The sequence below is a fragment of the Penicillium citrinum genome, assembly GCF_028827155.1.
Source record: "Penicillium citrinum strain IBT 23319 chromosome Unknown utg000002l:1.0-3833315.0:1.0-3834789.0, whole genome shotgun sequence".
NCBI lineage: Eukaryota > Fungi > Ascomycota > Eurotiomycetes > Eurotiales > Aspergillaceae > Penicillium > Penicillium citrinum.
This window is the reverse complement of record NW_026622687.1, coordinates 1566127-1579640: the sequence shown is the minus strand read 5'-3', so window position 1 is coordinate 1579640 and position 13514 is coordinate 1566127. Positions and strand designations below refer to the sequence as shown.

Below are 13514 nucleotides of genomic sequence, written 5' to 3'. Positions count from 1 at the left end.
AGGGGCGAAGAGGGGAGGAGGTCTGTGTAAATACGGGCGTATTGTATGGTGGTACTCTAGGTATACATACATACTATGTACTATGTATAATGGTGGTACGTGGGAATCCACCGCGGAAAAAGGGGGTGTCTCAATTGATTACACTACTTTTACAGTACAATACACAATACTCATACTATTATGGAGTTCATCCCTTTGGACTTTTCAAAGGTCTCGACTGTCTTGTTCGTCTTGGCTTTTTTTTTCCCTTTTCTCCAGCAGATTTTTTTTTCCTTGGCCCTTGAAAGATCCGAGGAGGGTGTGTGAATGGGACCTTTCGAAGTTTGGGGGAGTCAGGGGTCATCCAATCAAACCATTCTTCCTCCATTTCCTCCACCGGGCACTGCTGGAACCAGTCAGGTACACCAATCACAGTCTGTTGTCTCTGCCGAATACCTCGCGTATCCATGGGTTTCATTTCATGAGTTCCCATTTCCATATGGATATGATCTGGTTCTTCTGTCAGTATCATCAGTATCATGAACTAGTCAACTATCGTCTTCAATATACACAGAGCAGACATCTCTTTTACATAGTCTGTTTGTGTACTCCCTGTACACTCTGCCAAGCCGTTATGGAGTACATCTGGTCTTTGCTCCGCAAGGTTAATTCTGCACTCGTGCTGATCACCACGCCAGGGGGGATATCTGTACTGGAAGGTGTACTTGTACAATTTCCCCCTGGCAGGTCATCCCCGACTTGAATTTGCATCAGCCTGTGAGCAGTAGGGAGGACCAGCGAGGGTAAACAGGGTAAACACCAGCCTCCGACCACTCCTATTTCACGCTATCCTTGTCTCCTCGGTACCTACACAGTACAGCATACGAGTCAGAATACAGAGGGACCTCGTGTTCACTGCGCACATTTCAGCCAAAGGCCCCCTATTCTAGTCCTAATCCAAGGGGACAAAGGCATACAGTGCAAACCTCCTCGTGGTTCTGGTTCTGATTCTGGTCCTGGTCCGCTCGGATGACGACTGTTTAATTAATGTCGGTGCTTCTCCAGATCTCCGGACCAATCACCTGTACCCATCCACTACACATCTCAATTCTTCGCGCTTCCCCCAAAAGCTATTGACTGAGGCTGGTACAGTAAATGCATCTACCGGCAGAGAGGGCCTTCCAAATGGCGATAAGTGTATATCTTGTCGATCCGCTGCAATCTTAATTAGCCAGCGTCCGCGTCATGGTTTGCCCGTTACATTTTACATACATAGTACATTACAACTAGTCTCTTGTATGCCCGTGTATTAAACTAACCCCATCCTCCTCATTTCAAAATATGGAGTATTGACGGGCTGGGCACCGTTTGAATCTGGACTGTGTCTGTCTTGCGCATGGGAGAGATGTGTTTATCCCACGCTATTCAACTCATTCTTTTCGTGCCCACTCAGATGTCCACATTAGACATGCCTTAGATTGACATGACATGAACGCTGTAAACTGTCTGGAAGTACAGTTTGGATCAGTATATTGGATTATAAGGCCCAATTTTTGAACCAGACATCGGCACTCCGTCGTTTCCGATATGCAGTAATTTGGGTGCCTATCAAACGATATCGCTCCCCACCTCATTTAAGGCCTTTGTTTGAATCGATGGTTAAGTCTGGCTGCACATTTATCAGTGAGATACATAGTATCAGTACCAAGTCATACCCTAATATCATAGGTATGGACTGTATGGAGTTCCCATTGTAGAACTTCGATGGGACCTGCTTGCGTGGCGCTCTAGTATCAATTTCATGTGGAGCTCTCCTTAAGAACTCTAGTGTGTACATAGTATATAGTTACCTAAGTACGGAGTGCAAGGCTGTTAAATTATAATCTTGTACCTCGATCTAAAGGATCACTTCGAAATCTCAAGGAGAAAACTTATTGCAACCCTACTACGATCTCCAGATGAAGTGGTACGTGCACTAGCAGCGCTCGCTCTAGACTCATAGTCAACACTGTAAAAACCAGTTGACTATGCTATAGCGTAGACAGTGCTTTCTACCCCATGGATAATCTCTACACACCACTTATCAAGTAGGGCATATGCATTGCTGAGTCGCCTCCTATTCATCCCTCTTCCCGTCACCACGCCCGCGTGGATAACACAGGCTTGAACAAAGGGGCGAAAAAGACTCGAGCTGACCGAAGCCATCTGGTCAACAAAGAAAGAAACGAGTACTCCGTACTCCGTACTGTACAGTGTATTGCCACCACTTTTAACGGGGTATTGGCCAGGATTTGGCTAGACCATCGCTTAAGGCCGTGTTTGGGGAAACTATTATTAGAAGTGCTAAGCCACGACTTGTGCCAAGCATATACATAGATATAATCCACTGTAGTATGCTGTAAATAGTAATTTTGTCATTTTAAGGGTCTGAAACATTATCTGGTGAATTTAAGGTTGTTGATCTTTTCCTGTGTGGTGTATGATATACGCCGAGGGAATTAGGTTGCGGTGGTGGTTGTGTTTATTGATTGGATTAGTGGTGTACAATGCCATGACATTAATTTGAACCTACCCCGGATACCCTTCTTTCTGCCGTTCTTTCTACCACATCAAACCCTGCATAGTAATTGAAAGTAACAGAAGGCGGTGTGCTGAGTAAGTTGGCCAGCAGGTAAAAGCGGTCAGGATGGTATTTCAAACTTATGGTACTCCTTCTGTTTGGTAAACCATCCTACCCTGCAGGTAGAGGCCTTGCCGATTGTGAGAATAGTATAATCCGTTTTAATTCGGTTGGAGCTTGAACAAGTCTCTTAGTTTCAATTATGGGAATACTATTACCTAGGTCTTCACTCAAACTTTGACGCATAAGCAGCTCATATAGTGCCCAGGTACTATCCAATACTACTTGTACAATATATATATATATCTTGATCTCGGCCCACTTGTAAAGCGGATGATAGAACTGGCACGATTTCCCAGAAATCCAACATGTCACATATCATACACTAGTCTCGAGCAATTACAATCGCTCACTTTACAGAATGTTTTTTAATATTCACAAGCATATCCAAGCGACATGAAGAAATCTATTCAATGATCAAATCCACCAAGGAAGAGATCCTCAAATGTGAAACGCCACTTATGGTGGCATTGGAGTGGACAGCGACCCATTTGAATTATGGCCTACCAAAGATAAGGAGACTCCAATTCAGATGGAATCCATCAATAGTCTGGAGGAATTGACTATATGAAAATTTGCTACCTTCATGGCAGCTCTCTGTCTGATCAGATTACATGCCTCAGGCACACTTTGATGCCAAGCCGGTGAAAAAGTCACCGCCTTCCGAGGAATTTTTTTTTTTTGGGGATCTCTCGATATCGGCGCAAAAAGATCCATTAAATCTACATATCGCCAAAATGGTGTCCTCTACTGCGCTCACCTCAAAGGTGGATTCGGGCTCACCGTATCAGCTCGACACCCCCCCAGGTCAGTAAAATTCAAACAACAAAACCACTGCGCAACCGCTAATTCCTTACAGGTCGCCAAAGCTTCCTCCGCGTTGCTGCGACACATCAAGTCGAACCAGGAGGAGAAGGAGAAATCCGCTACCAAGAAGACTTTGATTGGCGATAATGATTCCGACGATGACGAGAGCTCTCCTATTCACAATGAGGCTGTTTGGTTGATTCTTACCACCAAGAAGCATGTCGTGGATAAGAATCGCTTGAAGCCCGGAAAGATCAGCATTCCTCACTCCCTGAACTCCTCCCCTCAGCTCAGCGTCTGTGTTATCACTGCCGACCCCCAGCGTAGCGTCAAGGATATCATCGCCGATGCTGCATTCCCACAAGAGCTTAGCTCCCGTATCGAAAAGGTGATTGGTTTCTCGAAGCTCAAGGCCCGTTATCAGAGTTTTGAAAGTCGTCGCCAATTGCTCGCCGAACACGATGTCTTCCTCGCTGATGATCGTATAATCACTCGCTTGGTACCTACCCTCGGAAAGATTTTCTACAAGTCCAGCAAACGTCCTATCCCCATTCGCATTGCCAAGATCGAGAAGGAGGATGGTAAGCGCGTTAAGAAAGATCCTAAGAAGAAGGTTGCCAAGGAGGATAAGAGCGCTGCTTTCGCTGCTCCTCTTATTGTCGCTAAGGAGATTGAGCGAACTCTCCAGTCCACTCCCGTTCACCTTGCCCCCGCTACTACCGTTGCTGTCCGCGTCGGCTCTTCCAAGTTCACCGCGGATCAATTGTCCGAAAACATCGCTGCTGTTGTCAAAGGAATGACTGAGAAGTTTGTCGCGAAGGGTTGGAGAAATATCAAGGCTATCCACGTCAAGGGTGCCAATACCACCGCTTTGCCCATCTGGCTGGCCAATGAGCTCTGGGTGGAGGACGCCGACGTGGTTGAGGCCGAGACTGCTGCTATCGAGGCTGCTGCCAAGGCTGGTAAGAAGCGCAAGTCTACCGGCGAGGAGAAGCTGCTTGAGGGCAAGAAGTCTAAGAAGTCCAAGTCTACCGAGGAGGACGATGAGGAAGCCTCGTCCGTTGCGGCGCGCAAGGAGAAGCTCGCCAAGCTTAAGGCCCAAGCCCTTGATGATGGTGAGACGGTGAAGGTTGAAGCCCCGAAGGCAGGTAAGAAGAAGAGAAAGTCTTCTTCATGATTGGATACAAATTTGCCTATTTAATGTTTCTGCATGTAAAGGTATTATATTCGGCGTACAAAATATCACGTGTTTTTTTGTCTGCATATCAAGTCCTCAAGTCCTCGAACTGAATTAGTTCCCTCCAAAAAGACAACAAAGAAATCAGAATAAATTTCTAGTCGCATATTGCCGAGAGTAGAATTTAATTATCGCTAGTTTGTTTGATATATATCTACATTATCACCGTCATACCTTCAGCGGCGATCAGGCTATATGAAGCCTGCATTAGCCGAGTCCGACCTCGGGAGGGTAAGTCTTGGCATCCCGACGATAACCACATCGCCGCGGATCACCGAGATTCAACCTCGACCTTTCAGAGCAACCACATCCACTTCCCCATTCACCCTTTCAGAAACAACGTCGTCGCTATGATCCCGATTGCTCGACACTCCGCTCTGCGAGCTGCTCGCTCGCAAATTTACCCTACCCGGGCTCTGCGCCAGCCCACATCGGCACTCGCCCGCCTGCTTTCGACCCTCGCCGTTCTCGAGCAGCGTGAGGGCAAGTTGCAGAATTCCTCTCTGTCTGCAATTGCGGCTGCTCAGAAGCTTGGTGGTCCTGTTACTGCCTTTTTGGCTGGAAGTGGTGTTAAGGGAACTTCGGCTGCTGAGGCTGCTAAGATCAAGGGCCTTGAGAAGGTTGTTGCTGTTGAGAATGATGCTTATGAGAAGGTATACCGCTAGCTTTACTCCCCGGTGTTTCGCCCCGTGCCTTTCATCGAATACAGATGTAGCTGATCCGTTTTTTTTCTTTTATAGGGTCTTCCTGAGAACTACGCCCCTCTTTTGGTGGAGAATATTAAGAAGGGCGAATACACCCACATTGTTGCCGGACACTCTGCCTTCGGAAAGAGTCTTTTGCCCCGAGTTGCTGCTCTTCTGGACGTCTCGCAAATCTCTGACATTACTGGAATCGAAAGCGAGGATAGTACGTCCCCAAAAGAAACCCAATGACCCAATGTGATCCATTATACCAATGACTAACTCGCACCAGCCTTCGTCCGTCCAATTTACGCCGGCAACGCCATCCTGACCGTTCAGTCAACCGATAATATCAAAGTAATCACCGTCCGAGGTACCGCCTTCCAAGGCACCGAGACGGAGGGAGGATCCGCTGAGATTGTGGACGGTGTTGATTCTAACGCCGCCGCCCAGACTGAGTGGGTGTCTGAGGAATTGGCCAAGTCCGAGCGTCCGGATCTTGCAACCGCATCGCGTGTTGTCTCCGGTGGTCGTGGCTTGAAGTCTAAGGAGGAATTCGACCGTGTCATGCTTCCCCTTGCCGATTCACTTGGTGCTGCTATTGGTGCTTCCCGTGCTGCGGTTGATAGCGGCTTCGCTGATAACAGTCTGCAGGTTGGTCAGACTGGTAAGAATGTGGCTCCGCAGTTGTACCTTTGTGCCGGTATCTCTGGTGCTATTCAGCATTTGGCTGGTATGAAGGATAGTAAGGTTATTGCTGCTATTAACAAGGATCCCGAGGCTCCTATTTTCCAGGTTGCTGATGTTGGTCTTGTGGGTGATCTTTTTGAGAAGGTACCTGAGTTGACTGAGAAGGTGAAGAGTGCTTAGAATGAGTCGAGTTTGATGAGTTGGTTTTTCTTTCGAATTTTATTTGTTTCTGGCGTGGCCTGTTGAAGGTCGTTGATTTCCGTACAGTATACCATACCGCTGATTAGATGACTAGGTTGGGATCTAGTCACTTACAATACACATATATCATACATTATCTTTTCACATAGGGTTTATAGGGTTTATAGTAATAGTAAGAGAATTGATGTCTTAGTCTACGTAATTACTTGTCAGTTGAGTAGCTATATACACTACAATTCCCAGCCCTACTCTAGAGTTGTGGTCAAGGTACACTAGGTAGTGGACTATGACCACACTCCGTAATCAGCAGTATAGAGTTACTTTTTCACAAATATCCTTCCTGAGACTACTAACACAGTAAATACATGGCTGCATAATACTGAACCGAAAACGCTCAGACAATCAATCTGATTTGAAATCTTGAATCCAAATTAATACTTGTTTAATCCGGAAGCTAGTAAACAGTCCCTTAATACCCATTTAGTCCGAATGGATTGCCTGAACGGGACTAGCGTGGCACGCGTCCAAGGCGCGTCTCGCGCGATGAGAAGACGGCATCACTTACAATTGCACAGTGGAAGAGTTGAAAAATTGACATTTACAACATTCATGACTATGAGAGATGCTTCATGATTCCTTCGTCACCAATTTTATCTTCCTTTGACCCTGCTTGCCACCTACACTCCGAAGAACCGACCACCTTAGCCAACCCGCCCTCCGAATCATTCTCCGACGACCTTGAAGCTATCCACCTTGCACGCGCAGATTTAACCCGCAACAAAGTCGTAATTCAACATCGTGCGTGGAACTTGTCCGATGTGTTTCGCAGTGAAGACGATCTAGGACCTGGTTTGAACACCTTGAGACTGTCACTTTGAGGGATTGGCGTACTAATAGATGTAACCAGATACTCCGACAAAGTCCATTCTTCAAACCCCTCGAGAATCTACGCATACACCAGCTTGGAACTCCGCACTTCCGTCTTCTCCACCTATGTTAAATATGCCCTTTATATCGCCCCTTGGTACTTCTGTCCGTGAGAATGCGGCGGGGGATTCGCAAAAGCGAAAGGCTGGTGAAATAGACGAGAGTCCACAACATGCCGAACCGAAGCGACAGAAATTTGTGGGAGGGTTCGTTGATGATGACGATGATGAAGAAGATGACGATCTCGCTGCTCTCAGAGACGAGCAACTCAAAAGCCAATTTGAATTACCAGAGAATCCCGAGATGGAACTCCCTGGAATTTCGGATCAACCATATCAACCACTGAGTCTATTCCAAACGAACGACAGCGACAACAATGCCACACCCAAAGCTACAGATTCCCATCCCCAAACTCAACCTCAAATGGCAATTCGGCCTGCACCTGCACCGTTGAAGAAATTCCAGATCAAGACTTGCTCTGGCAAGATCCACAATATTTCTGCCCGGAAAGCTCACGATCCAGTTTCCTATGAACGCATGATTGCCGGTCGATCTGAGACGGAGCCGGGACGAGCAACGAAGAGCTACTACGGTATTGAGATTCACAAACTACTAGACGATGCGGCAAGGGAGACTAAAGCAGCGGCCCCGACGACCTCCACACCCACAGTACCAGTTCAACCATCCATAGAGAAATACGAGGGTGATGCGAAACAGAAGAAATACGACTCAATGATGTGGACGGAGAAGTACCGCGCACGGAAATTTACCGATCTTATTGGAGATGAGCGTACACATCGAGCGGTACTTCACTGGCTGAAAGGATGGGAACCAATTGTGTTCCCGGGATTTTCTAAGTCTCGTCCTAAAAAGGGTCAAGAGGAGGACCAAGAGCGTATTCATCGAAAGGTACTCTTATTGAGTGGACCGCCGGGTCTGGGGAAGACGACTCTAGCACATGTTTGTGCTAAACAGGCGGGCTATGAAGTACTTGAGATCAATGCCAGTGATGAACGCAGTAGGGATGTTGTTAAGGGTCGCATCCGTGATGCTCTTGCTACGGAGAATGTCAAAGGTGCGAATGTTGAAGTTGGCGAAAATAAAGTTCGTCGGGCTGCGAAGCCAGTCTGTGTTGTTGTTGATGAAGTCGATGGTGTTGTTGGTGGAGCTGGAAGTGGTGGTGAGGGAGGTTTCATGAAAGCGTTGATTGACCTCGTCCTACTTGACCAGCGAAATTCGAACAAAACCGAAGAGGCAAATAAAGGCAAGAAACGCAAGGGTGATAACTTCCGCTTCCTTCGACCTCTCATATTGGTCTGTAATGATCTTTATCATCCCAGTCTCCGACCTTTGAGGGCCTCTTCTATTGCGGAGATGATTCACGTCAGACAAGCACCGCTGGAGAATGTTGTTGGAAGGATAAGGAGTATTTTCACCCGCGAAGGGATTCCCTGCGATGGCGACGGAGCTCGACGGCTTTGTGAAGCGGCTTGGGGATTGGCGAGTCGGAGACAGCGCAATTCTAAAAATAATGGATCTGCTGAGGGTGATATTCGCAGTGTTTTGGTTGCCGCTGAATGGGTCGCACATAAGTTGCACAATGAGCGTCCATCCGCCTTGCGATTGACCCGGAATTGGCTGGAGCAGCGAGTACTCAGCGCATCAACAGAAGGTGGATCATTTTTCAAAGAAATGAGCCGTGGAGGAGTTCGTGAGATTGTGAATCGCGTGTTCACTGAGGGTGCTGGTTTCACAGATGCGCCTGTCGGAATGACTTTTCAAGACAAATATGATGGTCCTAATACAAGGGTACCTGTTGGTGTTGCAGATTTACGCAAACGACATGCTATCAATCGATTGCGAGAAATGGTGGATTCTAGCGGTGATCATGATCGTTGTATCACAGACTGTTTTGCCGCCTATCCGATTCAACAGTATCAGGATGATACTTTTCTTTCCAAGCCTATTGCTGCCTATGAATGGCTGCATTTCCACGACTCCATTTCTGCAAAGGTACACTCATCGCAAGAATGGGAATTAAGCCCATATCTGAGCCAGTCCGTACTGGCATTCCATCATCTCTTCGCCTCTGCCGCGGGCAAGATTGAAGCTGCAGAGAAAGATGACGAGGACGAGGAAGTCGAGGAAGAACACCCCTTCTCTGGACCCAGAGCTGAATTCGCCGCATTTGAAGCGCAAAAAGCAAATCGTGCAATCTTGAACAGCTTCCATACTTCATTTTCCGCACCGATAATTCGTATTTTCCGATCCTCTGAATCAGTCATCACCGATCTGGTCCCGCATTTGGTGCGTATGCTCTCACCGGATGTGAAACCAGTCATTGTACGAGCAGGCGGCGATAATAAAAGTACCGCCAGTGTACGCAAAGAATCTGAGCGTACCCTCGTTCAATCTGCCGCGCGAGTTATGGCCTGTATGGGAGTGACATTTGAGAAAGTCCGAGTTGAGCATGAAGGTGGTGGTCATGGGGGATGGGCTTACAGAATGGAACCGTAAGCAAAGCACACCCATTCATATGAAATGAATTCCACAAACTAATTCGTTATAGACCAATTGATTCACTCGTGTCATTCTCTAAAATGCCTGGTGCATCTTCTGGAGGTAATGCACCTGTCCGATATGCCGTTCGCCAAGTCCTAGATCAAGAATACCGCAAAGAAACGACGCGAAAACAATCCGAGAGTGCGGTGGCTGGGAAATATCCGATTGATAAGAATATGCAGTCTCATGATGCAGCTAAGAAAGCTATGAAAGATGAGACTGTTAAGAAGGATTTCTTTGGCCGGGTTATTCAGACTCCCAGTCCGAATGGTAAGGGTGGAGAGGAGGGAGATCAACGACCGGTTGATGAGTCTTCCAAGGCTGGAAGGAAAGTTTGGGTTACTTATCATGAGGGATTCTCGAATGCGGTTCGTAAACCGATTTCGATGGGTGAATTGTTGGCTGGATTGTGAGTGGTTCTTTAATGGAGTTTAGAGAGTATGTTTTCGTTGTATACCATCTATCATTAATCATTGCACATATATTCATGATCGCTTTAGCATTGTAATCCATTACAGAAGATGATGTTCCTTGAATGCTAGTACTATGCCACTGAAGAGACTTAAGACCTTTCTAACCTAAAGCACTCAAAAGACCAACACATAGGATACAAATACTTCTACTTTGAAATTCCATAAGATCAAAAACACTGAAATAACATAATCTTTCTATTCAACCCTCAGAAAACCTAGAACAAAGTACCAATATATCACCATTATCCATATCATCCAAACATTATAGCGCAGTACAAAACCAAATCAAGCCAATAGTACCAGCAGTTATACTGCCATAGCATGGTCAATCAAAGCAGTCGGGGTATTATTCATAAGTGTGGCGCGGTAATATAATCGACAAAAAACCAGGTACGCGAGCAGACAAACTGAGACCGTATAGAATCGACTCGAGCTCAGACTCAGACTCGAACTCGAAGAGAAGAGAAGAGAAGTTCTCATACTCGGAGACTTGAGACTATCGCAGAGAGAGGTAACTAGCAATAGCCTCATTATGAATAGCCTTTTTGGCGGCGGCAGAATCAGATGAGCGGGGGTTGTGGTGGTGGTCTGTAGGTTTCGATAGAGAGAACCATTTTGATTTCTTTGAGTCGGTGGGTTTGAGGGTTGTTGCTGTTGAGACGGTGGAGTGTGTTGAGGATGTATCGCTCAATATTTTGGTGGTGGGAGTTGTGGATTTGGTGAAGGGCATTTTGTTGTTTGTATATGTGATATTGTATAGTATTGTATAGTAGAGTTGGAGGAGTATTGGTTGGAGTATAGAGGTGGTGGTGTAGATGGTTGATTGATAGGATTTGGGTGGAGTATGAATGTATGAATGGAGTAATGAGGTAATGGTAATCAATGATGATATATGAGAGATAAGTCTGATTAAACTTGGAATGGACTTGAGGAATGATGTTGTGATGGATATTTGGAATGGGTGGTTCAGCGGTCTTTATACTTGAGCAATACTCATGAAAGTATGTACTTTACTCCGTCATCTACTCCGATTAAAAAAAAAGTAAAATAAAATTCATTAAAAAAATAAAAAGATGATCCACTGACCCACTTGACTCAAAACATACATACTATGTAGAATATTTAGAATATCTAGCGTTGTAAGTGACTGAAGACGTCAGAAGGGCGGATCTACGGACTAATCGGAGTAAAAATCGGACTTGATTATCCATTGTCTCGTATAGCATGATTTCCAACCATGCCAAGGATATCTGACAGATCAACATACTCTGGAAGACAGAGTATTCTATTTTACTGAATATAGATTATTCTAGCTGATACGATGGATCACGAATATTATTTCTTAAGTTGAAATTGAAATTGAAATTGAAAATAAAAATGAAAGAAAGAAATCAAAAAACTAAACCCAAAAGGAGCCCGATGTCGCGGGCTCCTAATACGGATATTCGGACTCCACTTTGGGCAGTTTGCACTGCTTTTTTTCCAAGTGGAGATAAATGTGTAACTTCTAAATGCAAACAAGGAATAAATAAAGAAGTACATAATTTTATTGGCCAGAAATAAGCCGGTCCACGTTAATACAGTAACTATCCGTTGAATGCAGTATGTACTATCGTTATCGTCGCGGCATAAGGCTGGGCTTGTTTGTACATACATACATAGTATGCACGGGCTTACTGAGTCCTAGTCATAGACAATGGGTCTCGAACACGAATCTATTTTCCATATTAGCGAAAGGGCGTGGTAGATCGTTTCTTGGCATGCGTTGCTTTTCTTGCTTGACTCAGGCAGAAGGTGATTACGTTGGGATTGACTTGCTGCCTTGACTGTTGGAGGTTATTGAGGTCTAGATGTGGTCTGAGAGTGTGGAGTTAATGTGGTGGTTCGTATAGTATAAGGAGAATAGGGTAGACAAAGGATGGTGACTCCACTATATCTAGTTTGGAGTAGGTTATTATCTACCTAATTTCTGTAGTTATATTGTACTACAAAATGAGTGATGTCTAGTACGTACGGAGGATGTAGGGCAGTGTAGTAGACAATCAGTAAATTAAGATATTATCTACTTGCATTATATCTTACACTATATTCCGTACAACCTATATTCTGTGATAATCTCGAAAAGTATTGTCTTGAGCTGCGATGACGTTACGATCCTTCGTATTCACTGAATTCGTATTTTACGAAGTGGCTTGAATGAGTCAAACGGAGTCTGGAATAACCACGGATCATCTATCAATGCACCAGATCATTAGGAATATTTTGCTTTGAAATCTATGACACTCAAGTTTCACTATGTAATGAGGATTGAATTTGTATTGTTTATCTAGTTTATGTCGTTTATTTCGTGGCGTGATATTCTATGTCCCTTTTTAGTCCGAAATCTACTCCGACACCCGATTTTTCATTCCGAATCTACTCCGAGCCTTATTGGATTGCGCATTAGTCTAGTCAGTGTAACATGATTGAGGCAATGAAAAAAAAAGAATTCGGAGTTTGCAGATCTAGTCATTCTAGACTAATTCTAGTCAGTGTTTGATTCATGTTTTGCATATTTGCATTTGCATACCGTGGGTTGAGGCTGAGGCTATTGCGAGGCTGTGGGAGTCAGGCTGAGTATTCATCCAGGTGGGTACAGTATGAGATGACTCTAAAATCACCCTAAAACACGCCCTCCGGTCTTGGACAACGCATCGAGTCATTTGTTTACTCCGTTTTTACGGACTATGGCCGATATCTTCCCCAATTGACGGGGTAAGTCTTTCAAAGGGCGTCGGCTAGAAACGTCTTGATTTATATTGGTGATTCGTCAGCAATGGAATTGTCAGCAATGTTAGACTGGTTGAGATCTTTGACATTCTGATTCTTTGCTTCTTTCTTTCATCTTTCTGCATGGTCGATTGAACATGATACCACTCAATCATCCTCGTCAGCTGTCGTGCAGTTTAAGTATAATTCTCAGTTCATCTCCCCTTTCATGAATATTGCTGATAATTGCTTACGTAGCTCGACCAGCGGTCAGACTTGACAGACACAAATCCCGAAATACACATAAACCGCGAAAATAATTCAAATCCGTGCGAAAACCATGCAAATATCCACGAAGGACTCCAGGATACTATGTTACAGTATGGAAAATCAAGACATGTTCAATCATTTCTCGCTGCATAAGTCGGGCATTGGTGTGGCAACCCGCTGCGATCATACATAGTAGTTATGTAAACTGAACAGTGTCTTGATTCCTGAATATGAACCATCGATTGGATGATTCTCCA

The 13514-nt window shown here is 45.2% G+C and overlaps 3 protein-coding genes across 3 annotated transcripts; 2 read left to right on the top strand and 1 right to left on the bottom strand.

Moving 5' to 3' along the window:
- Positions 1 to 3396: 3396 nt before the first annotated feature.
- N7469_002405 (ribosomal protein L1p/L10e family-domain-containing protein) lies at positions 3397 to 6256 on the top strand (the record flags this gene model as incomplete). The annotated part of the gene is made up of 6 exons (XM_056641325.1): positions 3397 to 3466; positions 3529 to 4614; positions 4915 to 4934; positions 5003 to 5356; positions 5444 to 5612; positions 5679 to 6256. 6 exons carry the CDS (start codon positions 3397 to 3399, stop codon positions 6254 to 6256), a joined length of 2277 nt encoding a protein of 758 aa, XP_056503819.1.
- A 650-nt stretch (positions 6257 to 6906) lies between these two features.
- Positions 6907 to 10179, top strand: N7469_002404 (putative sister chromatid cohesion factor (Chl12); the record flags this gene model as incomplete). Its single annotated transcript, XM_056641324.1, has 3 exons — positions 6907 to 7126; positions 7185 to 9717; positions 9774 to 10179. 3 exons carry the CDS (start codon positions 6907 to 6909, stop codon positions 10177 to 10179), a joined length of 3159 nt encoding a protein of 1052 aa, XP_056503818.1.
- Positions 10180 to 10735: 556 nt separating this feature from the next.
- Positions 10736 to 10969, bottom strand: N7469_002403 (uncharacterized protein; the record flags this gene model as incomplete). Its single annotated transcript, XM_056641323.1, has 1 exon — positions 10736 to 10969. The coding sequence occupies one exon, from the start codon at positions 10967 to 10969 to the stop codon at positions 10736 to 10738; it is 234 nt and encodes a 77-aa protein (XP_056503817.1).
- Between the last annotated feature and the right edge of the window lie 2545 nt (positions 10970 to 13514).